The sequence below is a fragment of the Amblyraja radiata genome, chromosome 37 (genome assembly GCF_010909765.2).
Source record: "Amblyraja radiata isolate CabotCenter1 chromosome 37, sAmbRad1.1.pri, whole genome shotgun sequence".
NCBI lineage: Eukaryota > Metazoa > Chordata > Chondrichthyes > Rajiformes > Rajidae > Amblyraja > Amblyraja radiata.
This window is the reverse complement of record NC_045992.1, coordinates 13,729,314-13,745,457: the sequence shown is the minus strand read 5'-3', so window position 1 is coordinate 13,745,457 and position 16,144 is coordinate 13,729,314. Positions and strand designations below refer to the sequence as shown.

At 42.7% G+C, this 16,144-nt stretch overlaps 1 protein-coding gene across 1 annotated transcript in view; it reads left to right on the top strand.

The window, feature by feature from the left end:
• Positions 1-14,237, top strand: part of LOC116966357 (transmembrane protein 150A-like) — a 56,588-nt gene extending 42,351 nt beyond the window's left edge. The window contains exons 4-7 of the mRNA XM_033012538.1: positions 5,413-5,480; positions 7,245-7,375; positions 11,154-11,331; positions 13,627-14,237. Of these exons, the coding sequence (XP_032868429.1) occupies positions 5,413-5,480; positions 7,245-7,375; positions 11,154-11,331; positions 13,627-13,850 (601 nt within the window). The 3' untranslated portion in view covers positions 13,851-14,237. The remainder of the gene's footprint in view (positions 1-5,412; positions 5,481-7,244; positions 7,376-11,153; positions 11,332-13,626) is intronic.
• The last annotated feature ends 1,907 nt before the right edge of the window (positions 14,238-16,144 follow it).

The window sequence follows — 16,144 nt, the reverse complement described above, 5'->3', positions numbered from 1 at the left end:
TGCAGGGAACTGTGGACGCAGCCCAGACCATCACCCAAACCAACTCTTCCTTCCTTCCAATGACTCCAGCTACACCTCACGCTACCTCGGCAAGGCCACCAGCATAATCAAGGACCAGTCTCACTCCCTCTTCTTCCCTCTACCATCAGGCAAGAGATACAGTAGTGTGAAAACACATGCCTCCTGATTCAGTGCCAGTTTCCTCCCAGCTGTTCTCAGGCAACTGAACCATCCTATCAACAACTAGAGAGTGATTCTGAGTTACTATCTACCTCATTGGAGACCCTAGAGTATCTTTCTTCTTCTTCTTGCGTATGGCGTGCACAGCCTAAAGTTGTTGGACAACTTGTTTAGGAAGGAACTGCAGATGCTGGAAAATCGATGGTACACAAAAATGCTGGAGAAACTCAGCGGGTGCAGCAGCGTCTATGGAGCGAAGGAAATAGGCAACGTTTCGGGCCGAAACCCTTCTTCAGACAACTTGTTCTATTTGATCTTCCGTTTGTGCATGTCGAGTTGATTGCATTAGTCGAAAGAGGGCGGACCACGTGAAGGTTGCAATCTTCCACCCCAGAGTATCTTTAATCTGGCTTTACTGGACTTTATCTTGCTTTAAACATTATTCCTTTCATCATGTATCTACACTATGGATGGTTCGATTGTAATCATCTTTCTGCTGACTGGTTGGCACGCAACAAAAAGCTTTTCACTGTACCTCGGTACATTTGACAATAACCTATACTAAACTAAACTTTCTTCAACTTCTCCCTCCATTGGTGCTACCCGGCCAGCTAATTATTTCCAGCATTTTCTATTTTTATTTCCTGGGCACATGGGTTCAACTAAACCGACCCTCACACACACACACACAACTGGAGACGGAAGAGATGAAGAAATTGACTTGCTAAGAACTGAATACTTGAGCTCGAGGAGGCTCAGGAGACTTAAGAGCTGGTCATAGAGTCAACATGTCTCAGTTCCATAGTCCCACTTGCCTGCGTTTGGTCCATATCCCTCCAAACCTGCCCTATCTATGTACCTGTCTAACTGTTTCATAAACATTGTGATAGTCCCTGCCTCGACTACCTCCTCTGGCAGCCTGTTCCATACACTGTGTGAAAAAGTTACCCTTCAGATTCCTATTAAATCTTTTGGCCTCCACCTTAAAAAAAGTCACGGAAAGTGAGTGGAATACTGAACCAAACAATGTACAGTTCTGAGTTTAAGAAGGAACTGCAGATGCTGGAAAATCGAAGGTAGACAAAAATGCTGGAGAAATTCAGCGGGTGCAGCAGCATCTATGGAGCGAAGGACATAGGCAACATTTCGGGCCGAAACCCTTCTTCAGACTGGATGGATTGACATCTAGATAACTCAGATTTGTTCCCGTGGTGTATCACCCCCCCCCCCCCCCCCCTTTCTCCTCCAGCCTCACCTCTAACCTCCCAAAACACCCAAATAGACTGGATCTCATCAAAGAAATGTGAGCAGATTGAGATCAGGATATATTTGATTCAAAGCAACACATTATAATCTCTGTCTCTTGTGTGAAAATAGTATCACTCATTTGCTCACCGCCTGTTCCGCCTTTCCACGTAAGACCAGCCTCTCATTGCGCTGTTTCCTATGAATGTAAAAAACCTCTTTAAAAAGGAATATTAATGTCGTCCTATCTGAAATCTGAACCTCGATTTTTCTGTTCAATAAATGAGAACGTTCTGTTACTATTCCCGGTTACTTCCTGTATCCAGTGACTAATGGAATAGATAAGGGGGAACGAATGGATGTGATACGGTGGGATTTCCAGAAGGCTTTTGATAAGGTCCTACGCAAGAGATTGTTCAATTAACGTTAGAGCACGTGAACTTGGAGTTAACATACTGACGTGGATTGAGATTAGGTTAGTGGAGTGAAAGCAAAGAGTGGGAATAAGTGGATCCTTCAAAGGCTGATACGGTTGATTAAAATGGAAATTGTAGATTGCTTTCTTCAGAGAAGGTTTGATTTCAGTAGTAGGGAAGTTTCATTGCACTGAGTTTGAATCTCAGTATTATGTGGAGTTTTGTTCTACTTAAAAAATAAGACACTCTCTATCAAGGGAGTGTGCCAGAAATTCATATTTTCCATATATGAAAGATTGAATTAAAAGGGAGTTTCAAAAGATGTGAGGAAGTCTCATTGAAACTTAGATCATTCGCAAAGGGCTAGACAGGATAGATGCTCTCCCTGGCTGAGAAGGCTCTGAACACATGGTGTATTTTGATAATAAAACTAGACTGCGATAGGAGACATTTCTTCACTTAGAGCAGTGGTTCCAACCTTTTTTAGCTCATGGCCCCCTTGGGATCTTTTAATTTTTCTGTGCCCCCCCCCCTGACATTATTAACGGAAAAAAAGTACTTAAATATTATAATACCTTCCATAAAAATATCAGTGTTTATTAATTGCACATATATTCTCTTTTATTCTATTCCACAAACATCAAAAATATTTCAACTACATAGATTTAAATTTATTAGAACTGAAATTTAAGAGGCAACATGGTGGTAGCTCTGTGGCCCCCTTCATTGAACCTGTGGCCCCCTAAATCCCAAAAATTTTCTGTGGCCCCCCTGAAATTTGCCATATGGCCCCAGGTTGGGAATCACTGACTTAGCGGGTAATGGGCACTTGGAAATTTCTAATCTGGGTGGCTGTGGAAATTGAGTTGTTACGTTCATTCCAAACAATCGATAGATTGTGTAGGAAAGAACTGCAGATGCTGGTTTAAACCGAAGATAGACACAAAGAGCAACTCAGCAGGTCAGACAGCATCTCCTGAGAAATGGAATAGGTGACGTTTCGGGTTGAGAAGAAGTGTCTCGATCCGAAATGTCACCTATTCCTTTTCTTTAGAGATCGATACATTTATGGGCATCAGGGCTATCCAAGGATATGGGTATAGTCCTGATACTGACGAATACTCCTGTTCTTTTTCTTATATTCTTATGCACCCGTTTATTCGGGTTTTTACAAAGCATGCACTAGAACACCAAAAAGCTTGTGTATCTCAGAGTTCTGCAATCTGGAGAGTCACTCGAAACAACAACCGGCTCCTCTCCCTGCGCTGTAGAACGGAGCGGTTCAGGAGATCCTTCATCCCTGCAGCCATTAGATTTTTTAATTCGGACTGCTAGGCTGTAGGGGGGTGCGTTTTTGCATTTTTTAATTGTTAATTATTGGCCTTTTAAAGTATTTATTGCTCTCAGGTAGTGTCCACATTGTATTTTATGTATTTTCTGTCTGCGTTTGTTTTGAATGTGTGGGTTTGTTGGTTGGAGGCTTCTGGACATCTGAATTTCCCTGAGGGGATCAATAAAGTATTTATTATTATTATTATAATAATTATTATTATTATTATAATAATTATTATTATTATAATAATTATTATTATTATAATTATGTACACCCGAATTATTATAATTATAATAATAATAATAATTATAATAATAATAATTACGTGGGATCCCACGTATTATTATTATTATTATTATTATTATTATTATTATTATTATTATTATTATTATTATTATTATTATTATTATTATCTCTCAATATTTGGATAACATTAATTAAAATGGATGAGTTTTCATTTTCCACGTTTCACTACTTTTGTCAGATCCTTGCCCTTCTCACGTATCGTAACTCACTCCCCTCCACAGGTTCTCTTCACAACATACCTTCCTATTTTGTCACTAACGAATTTAGCAACTATTCCTTCTGTGGCTTAATTCACCATTTATAGACATTGTAAAAAATGTAACTCGTGCATTGATACCTCTTGTTACATCTTAAAAAGACAAGTTTATAGTTACTTCCTATTTCCTGTTGACCATATCATCTTTTATCCAATAAGTCATGTCCTACACCGCAAGTTTTTATCTGCCTTTTTATAATTCTGCGTTTGTGTGTGTTTTTGTGGTTTTATGACTGTTGGCAGATCAATTTCGCTCCTGGGATAAATAAAGTTCTATCATATCATATTGTATCATATCGTATTGTATCGTTCAACACAGATGCAGGGAACAAGATCCCATAGATTTTAATGAGGATTTTAGGTCTATGGATTAGGAGGTGACTTTTTTAGTGTGTGCATGTGTGTGTGTGTGAGAGAGAGAGAGAGCGAGAAAGAGAGAGAGAGTGAGAGAGAGAGAGAGAGAGAGAGAGAGAGGGAGAGGGAGAGATAGAGAAAGTGTGTGAGAGAGTTTGTGTGCATGTGTGTGAGAGAGAGAGAGAAAGAGAGGGAGAGAGAGAAAGTGTGAGAGAGAGAGAGAGAGATAGGGGGGGAGAGAGAGGGAGGGGGAGAGAGAGAGAGATATAGGGGGAGAGGGGGGGGGAGAGAGAGAGAGAGGGAGAGAGAGCGAGAGAAATCCCACGTATTTTTAATCGGGTGAAAGGAGGATCAGTAGCTGTAGATGATGTCCTTCGGCAGATTCATGACCTGATTTAATTTCAAGTAGCTGTATTTCACTGTTTGCTGTATCCAAGGCTTCCCCGATGCAAGAAGTGCAATCGGCATCTTTTGCCAGGGCAGTCACTTTAAGCTGTTACATCTAAAATGAATAGCAGGGATTGTTGAATGTGTACATTATTTAATGAAGTGATGTAGTTGCTGCAGCAACAGTCCTTGCCTGATTACAGAACAGAGTCCAGTGGGATATTACTGATGTCATGATATTACATGTCTGACATTAAAAATGATTGACTATTTATCTTTAATGGCAGTCTGTGGCCTTTGGCACTGTGAGTCCAGACTACTGTACGTCTCGACTTTGCATCCTACCTGCAGCCGCAGCCACGTACACCCCCTGCAGATCCTTTATGAAGTAGTCTGGAAGTACTCTAGGGAGGAGAGGCCAGATCTTGGCAATTGGGTGAGATGTGGACAAGGTGGAGAGGAAGCTGCGGTTCGGGAAGAAGGAAGCAGAGGCAGGGGGAGCTGGGAGAATGGTGGGAGGAAGTACAATTAGAGTACTTGAAGTACTCGCCAGGAGTGGTCTCCTCAGTCGCGCAAAAAGTCGTAGCGTCTTTCTGGTCACCGCTAAATTTTCAACATGTTGAAAAATTTTCGGCGACAGTGGGTTTGACGCCAATGAGCGTAGCTTGACTTCTCCTGACGTGGGTGGAGGTCGTTGGTTGTCACCAGGATGACGTAGGTTTTCGCCTGTTTTTCGGCAACCTACTACGACTATGACAGTCGCCTAAAAAATCGGCAAGTGGGACAGGCCCCAGGCCCCTGTAAGGATCCCAGATAATCAATTTCTCATCCAGAGCCACTCTGCCATGTGATTTCATGTTATTTGTGGTCTCCTGCTTCCTCGTCTCTGAATAAAGAGCATTATCTCCACCATCATATCTGACTTCTGATTTCAGCACCAGTGGCATGAACCTCCCTGAAAACTCCCTCTACAGCGCCGTACTCAATTCAGTGTCTGTTTTATGTGAGTATATTACTATTGTACTATTGCACCAACTAATGGCTTCTATTTTCACTCAATAGATTTTTATGCTGTGCAGTTTGACTCAGAATTTGTCTTGATGAAGCAATGAATCTGAATGTTAGAAACATTGCATGATCATAAAGACTGGTTATACGCATAACAGAGTGATCTGTAAAAGTTTTTTTTTAAACTCATTTTCATTCTGTGTCCCATTGGGTGATAGCACAAGTGAACCATGCCCTGGGTTGTGTCAGTATTACAACTCAATTAATATCGATAATTTCAGATTTTGATAATCCCCCTATCTCATATCCGATCGGAAAAGTCCCAGTTCTCCCTAGAGGGATTCTTGCTTCATATTAACACGTTCCTTCATATTGTGGGATGTTTGGGATCAATTAATACAACTTATTTTTGATCTGAGTCTTGGTCCGTGTAGATTAGTTGTATGAAGGTTTGCTCCCTTTGTCAGTAGTAAGGACCTTTGGGGTGGATTCAATGCATTTAGTTTAGTTTAGTTTAGAGATACAGCGTGGAAACAGGCCCTTCGGCCCACCGAGTCCGCACCGACCAGCGACCCCCTCACATTAACACTATCCCACACACACTAGGGACAATTTACACTTATACCAAGCCAATTAACCTACAAACCTGTATGTCTTTGGAGTGTGGGAGGAAACCGAAGATCTCGGAGAAAACCCAGGCGGTCACGGGGAGAACGTACAAATTCCGTACAGACATGCGCCCGTAGTCAGGATCAAGCCCGGGTCTCTGGCGCTGCAAGAGGCGTGAGGCAGCAACACTACCACTGCGCTACCATTTCTAAACAGATTTTGCCTTGCATCCCAAAAATGACCAAAAATGTAACACCAGTTGATATGAAATAATTTTACTCATTTAAATCACTTTAATGGCTCGGGCATGTAATGAAGCTGAAACCGATAGAGCAGAGGTGTCACTCTGTTAATGTACAAGATGAAGATATATTTTCAATGCAAATTTTAACGCACTTAAACATGATTTGTAAGATCAGGAATGAGTGTCCCAAGGTGTAGGATGTTGACACTCTTTTCACCAGAGCAGGAAGGAATTAATGGAGATTTCTAAAATTTTGAAGGAATTTAAGAGCCAAATGGAAATTTTATTTGGAATATACAAGAACCTGCAGATGCTGAAATTCTGAACAACAAAAAAAACAAAAATGGTGTAGAAACTCAGTGGATCAGGCACCATCTGTAGAGGGAAATGGAGAGATGCTATTTTGGGTGGGGACCCTCTTCAGAGTTTCCAACTCAGGAACAGTGACGTACATTAAAAATAGTCTCTGGGAAAAAGCGATGAGTGATGTGTAGCAAAATTAATTTTATCTAAGGAATTGTTGAATTTACAAACATTCTGAGGGTATAGTGAGAAAATGAAGTATTTTAGCCCAATGGTGTTTCAATTTAAACAAATAAATCTTTCAGATATTATTAGACATGGAATCCCTTACAATTTTCAAAGAAGAATCAATTAGTCTCTAGAAGGGGAAAATGCATTGATTCCTGAATAAGATGAAGACACAAGATGATGGAATTAGTTTAAATTGACAAGCAAAGGTAATTTAGACAGGATGGGATTACTATTCTGTGAAATCAATCTTTATGACTTCAATTTGTTCCCAATTGTGGGACAGAATGTGCAAGAGAGTAAATGGGTGGCAAATGGCTTGAAGTTAGGCGAAGGAACCTATTTAACAACCTATCCCTGGTTTGATTCTTCCAGTCGCTGCCGTGTGTATTTTTCGACATGCTCAGATATTGGATCGAAAAGTGGATGATGCTACGTTGAGTAAGGGTGCCATGATTGTTGGCTTCTTTGGTTCTGCGGGAGGCTTCATTGCTGGAAACTGTAACGTAAGTGCTTGTGAATAAGACGAGATAGAATGACTTTACTTGAACCTTCCAATGAAAATGTCTGATATATTCGTCGCGGATGGCATACCGTTAAATGTTTACCCGAATTAACAAAATATAACCATATAACAATTACAGCACAGAAACAGGCCATCTCGGCCCTACAAGTCCGTGCCAAACACTTATTTCCCCCTAGATCCATCTACCTGCACTCAGACCATAACCCTCCATTACTTTCCCGTCCATATACCTATTCAATTTATTTTTAAATGATAAAATCGAACCTGCCTCCACCACTTCCACTGGAAGCTCATTCCACACAGCTACCACTCTCTGAGTAAAGAAGTTCCCCCTCATTTTCCCCCAAACTTCTGTCCCTTAATTCTGAAGTCATGTCCTCTTGTTTGAATCTTCCCTACTCTCAATGGGAAAAGCTTATCCACGTCAACTCTGTCTATCCCTCTCATCATTTTAAAGACCTCTATCAAGTCCCCCCTTAACCTTCTGCGCTCCAAAGAATAAAGACCTAACTTATTTAACCTTTCTCTGTAACTTAGTTGCTGAAACCCAGGCAACATTCTAGTAAATCTCCTCTGTACTCTCCCTATTTTGTTGACATCCTTCCTATAATTGGGCGACCAAAATTGTACACCATACTCCAGAATTGGTCTCACCAATGCCTTGTACAATTTTGACATTACATCCCAACTTCTATACTCAATGCTCTGATTTATAAAGGCTAGCACACCAAAAGCTTTCTTTACCACCCTATCTACATGAGATTCCACCTTCAGGGAACTATGCACAGTTATTCCTAGATCCCTCTGTTCAACTGCATTCCTCAATTCGCCACCATTTACCATGTATGTCCTATTTTGATTTGTCCTGCCAAGATGTAGCACCTCACACTTATCAGCATTAAACTCCATCTGCCATCTTTCAGCCAATTCTTCCAAATGGCCTAAATCTCTCTGTAGACTTTGGAAATCTACTTCGTTATCCACAACTCCCCCTATCTTAGCATCATCTGCATACTTACTAATCCAATTTACCACACCATCATCCAGATCATTGATGTACATGACAAACAACAGTGGACCCAACACAGATCCCTGTGGCACCCCACTAGTCACCGGCCTCCAACCTGACAAACAGCCATCCACCATTACTCTCTGGCATCTCCCATTCAGCCACTGTTGAATCCATCTTGCTACTCCTGCATTAATACCCAACAATTGAACCTTCTTATGTAAATGTGAATAAGGCAGAATGTGAAAGGTATTTAGGTATAAGGTGAATGTGAAAGTGAAAGGTATATAGTGTGATCACCTTATAATGATAAAAAACAAACGTCATAAAAAAGAAGTAAAATATTTTGTCCATTAACAAAATGTTTCAGCTACTGAAAAGATGGGATGCGAAAGGAAATCTGTACTGCCGAATAGAAATTGAAAGGGTATTTCTATTAAAGGGAAGAACATTAAAAAAAAAAGATGAAAGGTTGCAGTCCTGACCCATCTACCTCATTGGAGACATTTAGTCTGACTTTATTGCACTTTACTTACATTAAAGGTTGTCCTCTTTATCGTTTATCTGTACACTGTGGATGGCTTGATTATATTCATGTATAATCTATTCTTTGACTGGATAACACACAAACAAAAGCTTGTCACTGTACCTCAGTACACATGCTAATGGTGATAAACTAAACCTCGCTAAACTGAACTAATGAACATTGTCACTGGGACTGTGATTCAAAAATGACTTAGACATCATTGAACAAAGTGGTCAAGCCATCACCAAAAGAAGGACGACTCTCAGTATCAGTGAATAGACCTCTTCAGCCCACACCCATTCCACGTTGATTCATAAAACCAGAGATGAAAAGCTGGAATCTAATGGTGCGTTAACTCAGTGGACAATAAATGAATGAGCAGAAGCAGGCAACATTTGCCATTTTTAAACAAGTTTGTAAAAATCAACAATTTGTACAGATCATATGTACAGTATTCAGAAATGCACTGTTCAATGAGTTATAAGTAAGGTCATAAGGGATAGGAGTAGAATTAGGCTATTCTGGCCCATCAGGTCTACTCTGCCATTCAATCATGGCTGATCTATCTCTCCTTCCTAACCCCCATTCTCCTGCCTTCTCCCCATAACCTGTGACACCCGTACTACTCAAGAATCAATCTATCTCTGCATTAAGAAATATCCACTGACTTGGCCTCCACAGCCTTCTGTGGTGAAGAATTCCACATATTCACCACCCTCTGACTGAATACATTTCTCCTCATCTCCTTCCTAAAATAATATCCCTTAATTCTGAGATGATGATCTCTAGTCCTAGACGCTGCCACTAGTGGAAACATCCTCTCCACATCCACTCAATCCAAGCCTTTCACTATTTGGTATGTTTCTACGAGCCCCCCCCCCCCCCCCCTCATTCTTCTAAACTCCAAGTTGAAGAGTTGAAGTCAGTTCATCTCCCCGAAGTTTAAATCACAGTTATTTCACCTATGGATTAGTTTGTAAAATCTATAATTAGATTGGCCATCTAATAATATTTCTCAGTTCGACTGGTGGCATATCCAATCTGGCTATATTATACCATTATCCACCATGTTCCTTTCATTTTACAGTCACTTTCCATCTAGTAAATAGTATGATCACCTTAAGATGTTAAAAACAAGCTGGATAGAAAATAAGTAAAATTTGCCCTTGGTTAGCTGAATGAAAGGGTGGGATTTAAAACGATATCTGTATTGCAGGATAAAAATGGAAGGGATGGTTCTATTAAAGGGATGGATTATAAGATTCAGATTCAGATTTAGATTCAAACTTTATTGTCATTGTGCAGTGTACAGTACAGAGACAACGAAATGCAGTTAGTTAGCATCTCCCTAGAAGAGCGAATATAGAATATGAGCAATAAATATATATACGTACATACAATTGTCGTAGTGCAATTTTTTTCGGGGGAAGGAGTGTCCGGGGGGGGGGGGGGTGACTGGCAATCACCGAGGTACAGAGTTAAGTAATGTAACAGCCGCAGGGAAGAAGCTGTTCCTGGACCTGCTGGTCCGGCAACGGAGAGACCTGTAGCGCCTCCCAGATGATAGGGGGGTAAACAGACTGTGGCTGGGGTGAGAGCAGTCCTTGACGATGCTGCGCGCCCTTCGCAGACATCGCTTGCTTTGGACAGACTCAATGGAGGGGAGTGAGGAACCGGTGATGCGTTGGGCAATTTTCACCACCCTCTGCAGTGCTTTCCATTCGAGATGAAAGATATTGGCACTGGTGGATGAATGGGGGTAGTTGAACAAGCAGCAAAATGTTAAATGGAGAGACCATCCGAATGTTAGGAGATGGGGCAAATGGGAAAGCCAACTGAAAAGTATTGGCCATAATGACTAATGAAAAATACACCTCAGCGAGTGATCTGAAAGATGAATATTGGGAATGATAGGAAGTGGGAACATGACTATATTAGCAAAAAGCAAGCTGCTGGAGGAACTCGGAGGTCAGGGATCATTTATGGGGGGGATGGACAGACAACATTTTGGGTTGGGACCCTTCTTCAGGACAGGTCTTCGAGATTGGGCCTCTTTTACTTTCTAAGCAGTTTTTCTTCATCTGCTCATTATGGTTGATGAGTAAGCCAGCGTGGATTTCTTATGAATGTAACTTCAATTGAATGTGTTTGTGATGCTACTTGAGGGCATTCTCCACCATTGTACTAATGTGAAGGAGTACTAATGTGTTGTTTCCTTTACAGCCATCGGTTCTCATGGTGCTACACTACTTCGGAGCGACACTATGTTTTGTCAGCGGTTGTATTTATTGCATAATACAGACAGCTTTAACGTTCAGGGTCCCTATAACGGGAAAGGAATGCTTGTTGGTGCCTTTACGTGGACTACTGACCAGTTTACAAGTGGTCGTTTCTATCAGCTGTATCCTTCTTTGACGCTGCAGGTGATGAATAGTTTTCAGTCATGTTGTTGTCTTAACTTCAACTGAATGAGAGGGGACGATACAGGGGAGCTTTCGTTCCTGAATTGTAGGATACTAGAGCATAAAATCAGACCAAATGCTCCATTGGGTTTATGTTGGTTACTTAAAAGAGCTTTCTAAGTATCAAAATTCCACTTGCTTTTGTCACAATGCAAAAATTCATCTTGCTCAGAAAGCCATTTGCGAAACACCTGTAATAGTCTCATTTTCAATGCAATTGGCTGCATCAGTCAACCTCATCACACAGTGGGTGGAAACCGATCCAACACTCTTCATCACTATCTACTGATGTGTTAGAAAGTGACTATTTATGAGCATCTGATGATTTTTTATTAGGGTTCAACTGCAATGCAATTCTCAATATATGAACTGACTCGATCCAGCTGCCAGGCAAGCTAATCACACTAACAGATAACCCTTGAGTCATAGAGTGATACTGTGTGGAAACAGGCCCTTCGGCCCAACTTGCCCACACTGGCCAACATGTTCCAGCTACACTAGTCCCCCCCCCCTGCCAGCAGTTGGTTAATATCCCTCCAAACCTGTCCTATCCATGTACCTGTCTAATTGCTTCTTAAACACTGCGGCTCAGTCTGAAGAAGGGTCTCGACCCGAAACGTCGCCCATTCCTTCTCTCCAGAGATGCTGCCTGTCCCGCTGAGTTACTCCAGCATTTTGTGTCGAACTGCTTCTTAAATGTTGGGATAGTCCCTGCTCCAACTACCTCCTCTGGCAGCTTTTTCCATACATCTATCACCCTTTGTGTGAAAAAGTTACCCCTCAAATTCCTATTAAATCTTTTCCCCTTCACAAACCTATGTCCTCTGGTCCTCGATTCACCTCCTCTGGGCAAGAGACTGTGCATCTACCCGATCTATTCCTCTCAAGATCTTTTGCACCTCTATAAGATCACCCCTCATCCTCCTGCGCTCCAAGGAATAGATTCCCAGCCTACTAAACCTCTCCCTGTAGCTCAGACCCTCTAGTCCTGACAACATCCTCGTAAATCTTCTCTGTACTCTTTCCAGTTTGACAACATCTATCCCATAACATGGTGCCCAGAACTGAATACAATTGAGCTCGAATGAGTAAATCCTGCAAATGCACCAAGGCTTTCATATGTGTAGGTGAAACAATTCATAACAGCAACTTCTCCAAGAGAATGTGAGGGTGGAAATTACTCATGGAGAAAGCTTAATTGGAGATTTCATTGATGACTCTATGATGTTCACTTCTCTTTCACCTCCTCTGAAAATGAAGGAGTCCATTCTAGCGAAATCGAAACAGTTCTTAGCAACTACCTTATCAAGCCTTCTCAGAATTTTACATGTCGGAAGAAGATAATTTGGGATACTGTATGAAATTTTGGTCTCCATGGCTGAGAAGAAATGTACTTTTCTTGCAGTGTAGGTTCAAAAGATGAATTCCTAGAATGAGCAGATGGACCCATAAATAGAGATTGAGAATGAGTGGCCTGTACACACTGAAGTCAACAAGTTAAATTCCATCTGCTGATCCATCGTCATTAGCCCATTTCTTTATTTAATCCAGATATTTGGTAAACTGAGATGGCCCTTCGCATGACGACCTGTATGAGTAATTTTGGTGTCCTCTGCAAATTTGTTGGGTAGATCTGAGGGTAGATTCCAAGGGGGGGGGGGGGGGGGGGGGGGTGGGAGTCCTGTCGTAAGAATGTCCAGACAAGAGGACACAGGTTCAGGATAAAAACCTGATCATTTACAACGGAGACATTTCTTGGTGTAGATTTCTGAATCTCTCCACGTCCGTTGAGACAGAGTGTCGTCAAAGCTGGGATTGTCTAGAGGAGACTGAGGAAGCAAAGGATATGGAAGCAGATGAGAAAATGGACAAGGCTCAAGGCTGATCAGGAACTTTTTGAATGCCAAGAGTAAACTTGAGAGTTTACTAACTTATTCCTGATGCTTCCTCTTATTTCAGACTATAATATCTCCTTGTGGTCAAATCAGATGCATTTTCACACAAACACTCTGAGTTACGGTAAAAGTTAAAAAGCAAGGAAAAGGACTGCTTGTGCGTTGGATTAAGTGGTTGGGTTTAATGGTGACCTTAGGATAAACTAACCAGTGCATCTGAAGATGTAGACACCACACGGAGCTCTACAGAAAGAGATGGAAGTGAGGTGGGTGGAAGGTTCGTGCATATGTTTTGACAATGACTGTTTTTGCTGCATTTTATCCTTAACTCTGTTGTAGATCTGATCTTTTTTGTCCACCCCGATCTCACAAAGCAACACATAGGAGTCATTTGCGAATGGATCTTGGCCACGAATTTCTATGTTTTTATCATGTCCTTTACCTTTGAATTTTACTACATCACCACTTCCGTTCTCCACGTATTGATCAGCAGGCCCGACGATGAGAAAATCGCCATCCTGTCAGAACAACGAGGTACAGATATGTCTACGTTTGACAAATGAGCAGCGGAACGCCAAGCACCGAGGGCTGTGCAATTACGGGCAGGTGGAACCACATGATTCTTCCTTCCATTTAGATTATGTACCGTCAGTCTTTCAGTCCCTATCAACAAATGTGTCTCTTCTTTGGAATCTATAGGATAGCTTTTTCCTCTCCATCCAACATCCACTTTTACACAGCGTGAGACTGTGGGAGACATCATTGTCCCCATCATTCCTCTCCTGTGTTTCTTGCCGATTCTCAGCTCCTGAATGTACAGTAATTAAGTTTAAGAAAAAGAGTGAATTATATATTTTTGCTGCCTGTGCATTGCCCTTTTGTTCCCACTGCCCCCCCCCCCCCCCCCCCCTCCCGCCGCCTAGCATGTTCCACAATCCAACAAAGATATGGAAAGGATGACAAGGAATAGTGGTTGGGTTGGATGCCCCTGGCTCGCCTCCATTAGCTTTGTTCAGCTTCTTCACATGGTTCCCAGAGGAACTGCCATTGGGCTTTGAGGTTCCTCCACCACTTTAGCGTTGGAGGATATATAGTGAGCCGGTCAAATGGTGACGAAGGCAGAAAGAAGGTAACGGCTAACGTTGCCTTCCAGTTTCCCCAGAGGTTCTGGCCTTCTGTGCCCAGCAGCCATAAGGCACGTGGCTGCCTTCAGGTCTGCAGTTGAAGGCCGCAGGCTTGTTTCCGAGGATGAGGTGCTGACAATGGACTATGTGCTACCAATGGGGCCTGATATACACATCTCACATCAGGGTAGGTGCGCAACCCAGAGCAGGTGGACAACTGGGCCCAACATTTCTGCTTTACCCTGTTGATGGGAAGATGGCAGCCACGACTGCGAAGGGAAGTCACTTCTCAGGTTATTTTTAACAGTCAAATGCACTTGCAATGGATCAGATCCTTCCTTCCTGGCTGCCATCTCTGGAGCTTCCCAAACCTTAGGAAGAGCAAGGCCATTTCCATTGGGAGAAATTGCGTAAAATGAACAGTGTCCCTCTGTGCTGTTCTGGGCTCCAGTTAGACAGCACCTGAAGAACTGGTTGATGAGGAGTTGAAGGAGGAAGTGTTTGAAGTTGCAGAAGTTCCCGTGCACCCCACCCCAGGCACGTCACTGCCTTGCTGCTATACAAGTTGCATGCCCAATTCTCCCCTTCCTCACAGACACATTCTCTGCTGTGCAGACTCCCTCAAGGTGATGTATACCTTTTAATCGTTTGTATTTTTGATATTGATAATGGCAGTCAAGATTGGTCACCCAATCCAGTTACCCACAGAACCATTCACAAGAGGCTCTGTTGGTCCACTGTGCCTGTGCTGGCACTTTGGTTATGTTCCCTGCAGCCTAGTTTTCGCCAATAGATCAATTAAATATATTTCCACCGCCCTTTCAGGCAATGCATTCCAGATTATAATAACTCATTGCATAACGGCTACATCCCTCATGCTGCCGAACTACTTATACCAACAGCGCACGTCTCTGTAACTCCACACCAAATCTCAGGTATGCGATCTTGTTTAGTTCCACTGAACCTCCTCCCGCCCGGCCTCTTGCAAGAACACTGTCCCCTACTCTCAGTTTCCCCCGCTTCGCCCCATTTGCTCCCAAGATGCGGCTTTCTTCTCTCGGACAACCGAGATGTCCTCTTTCAGTAGTAAACATGGCTCCCCCCCCCGCTGTTGTAGATGGATCCCTTCCCTTTGTCTCCTCTGTATCCCGCAGTTCTGCTCTTGCTCCCTCGTCCCCAGGAGGAACGAGAATAGAACGAGAATCCCCTGGTTCTTACCTTTCAGCCCCCCCAGCCTCCGCATCCAACACACATTCCCCAACATTACCGACACCACGAATGTGATCCCACCACCAGATCCCCCCCCCCCTTCTGCTCTCCACAGAGACTACTTTCTCCACAACTCCATGGTTCATTCACCTCTTCCGGCCCAAAACAGCATCCCCAGTGGCAGGGGTAATGTACTTTTCCCTGCCACTGCAGGAGATGTAACGCCTGTCTCTATACCTCCTCCCTCACCTCCATCCAAGGACCCCGGCAGTCCTAGCCCAAAAGAGACAGGTGTTCACGTGCACCTCCCCTAAAGTCATCTACTGTTCCCGATGTGGCCTCCTTTACATCGGCGAGGCTAATCACAGACCAGACGACTGTGTTGATGAACACTTGTGCCCGCTCCACCTACTCCTACTGGATCTCCCAGTTGCAAACCACTTTAATTACTGATGAAGGGTCGCGACCCGAAACGTCGCCCGTTCCTTCTCTCCATAGATGCTGCCTCACCCGCTGAGTTTCTC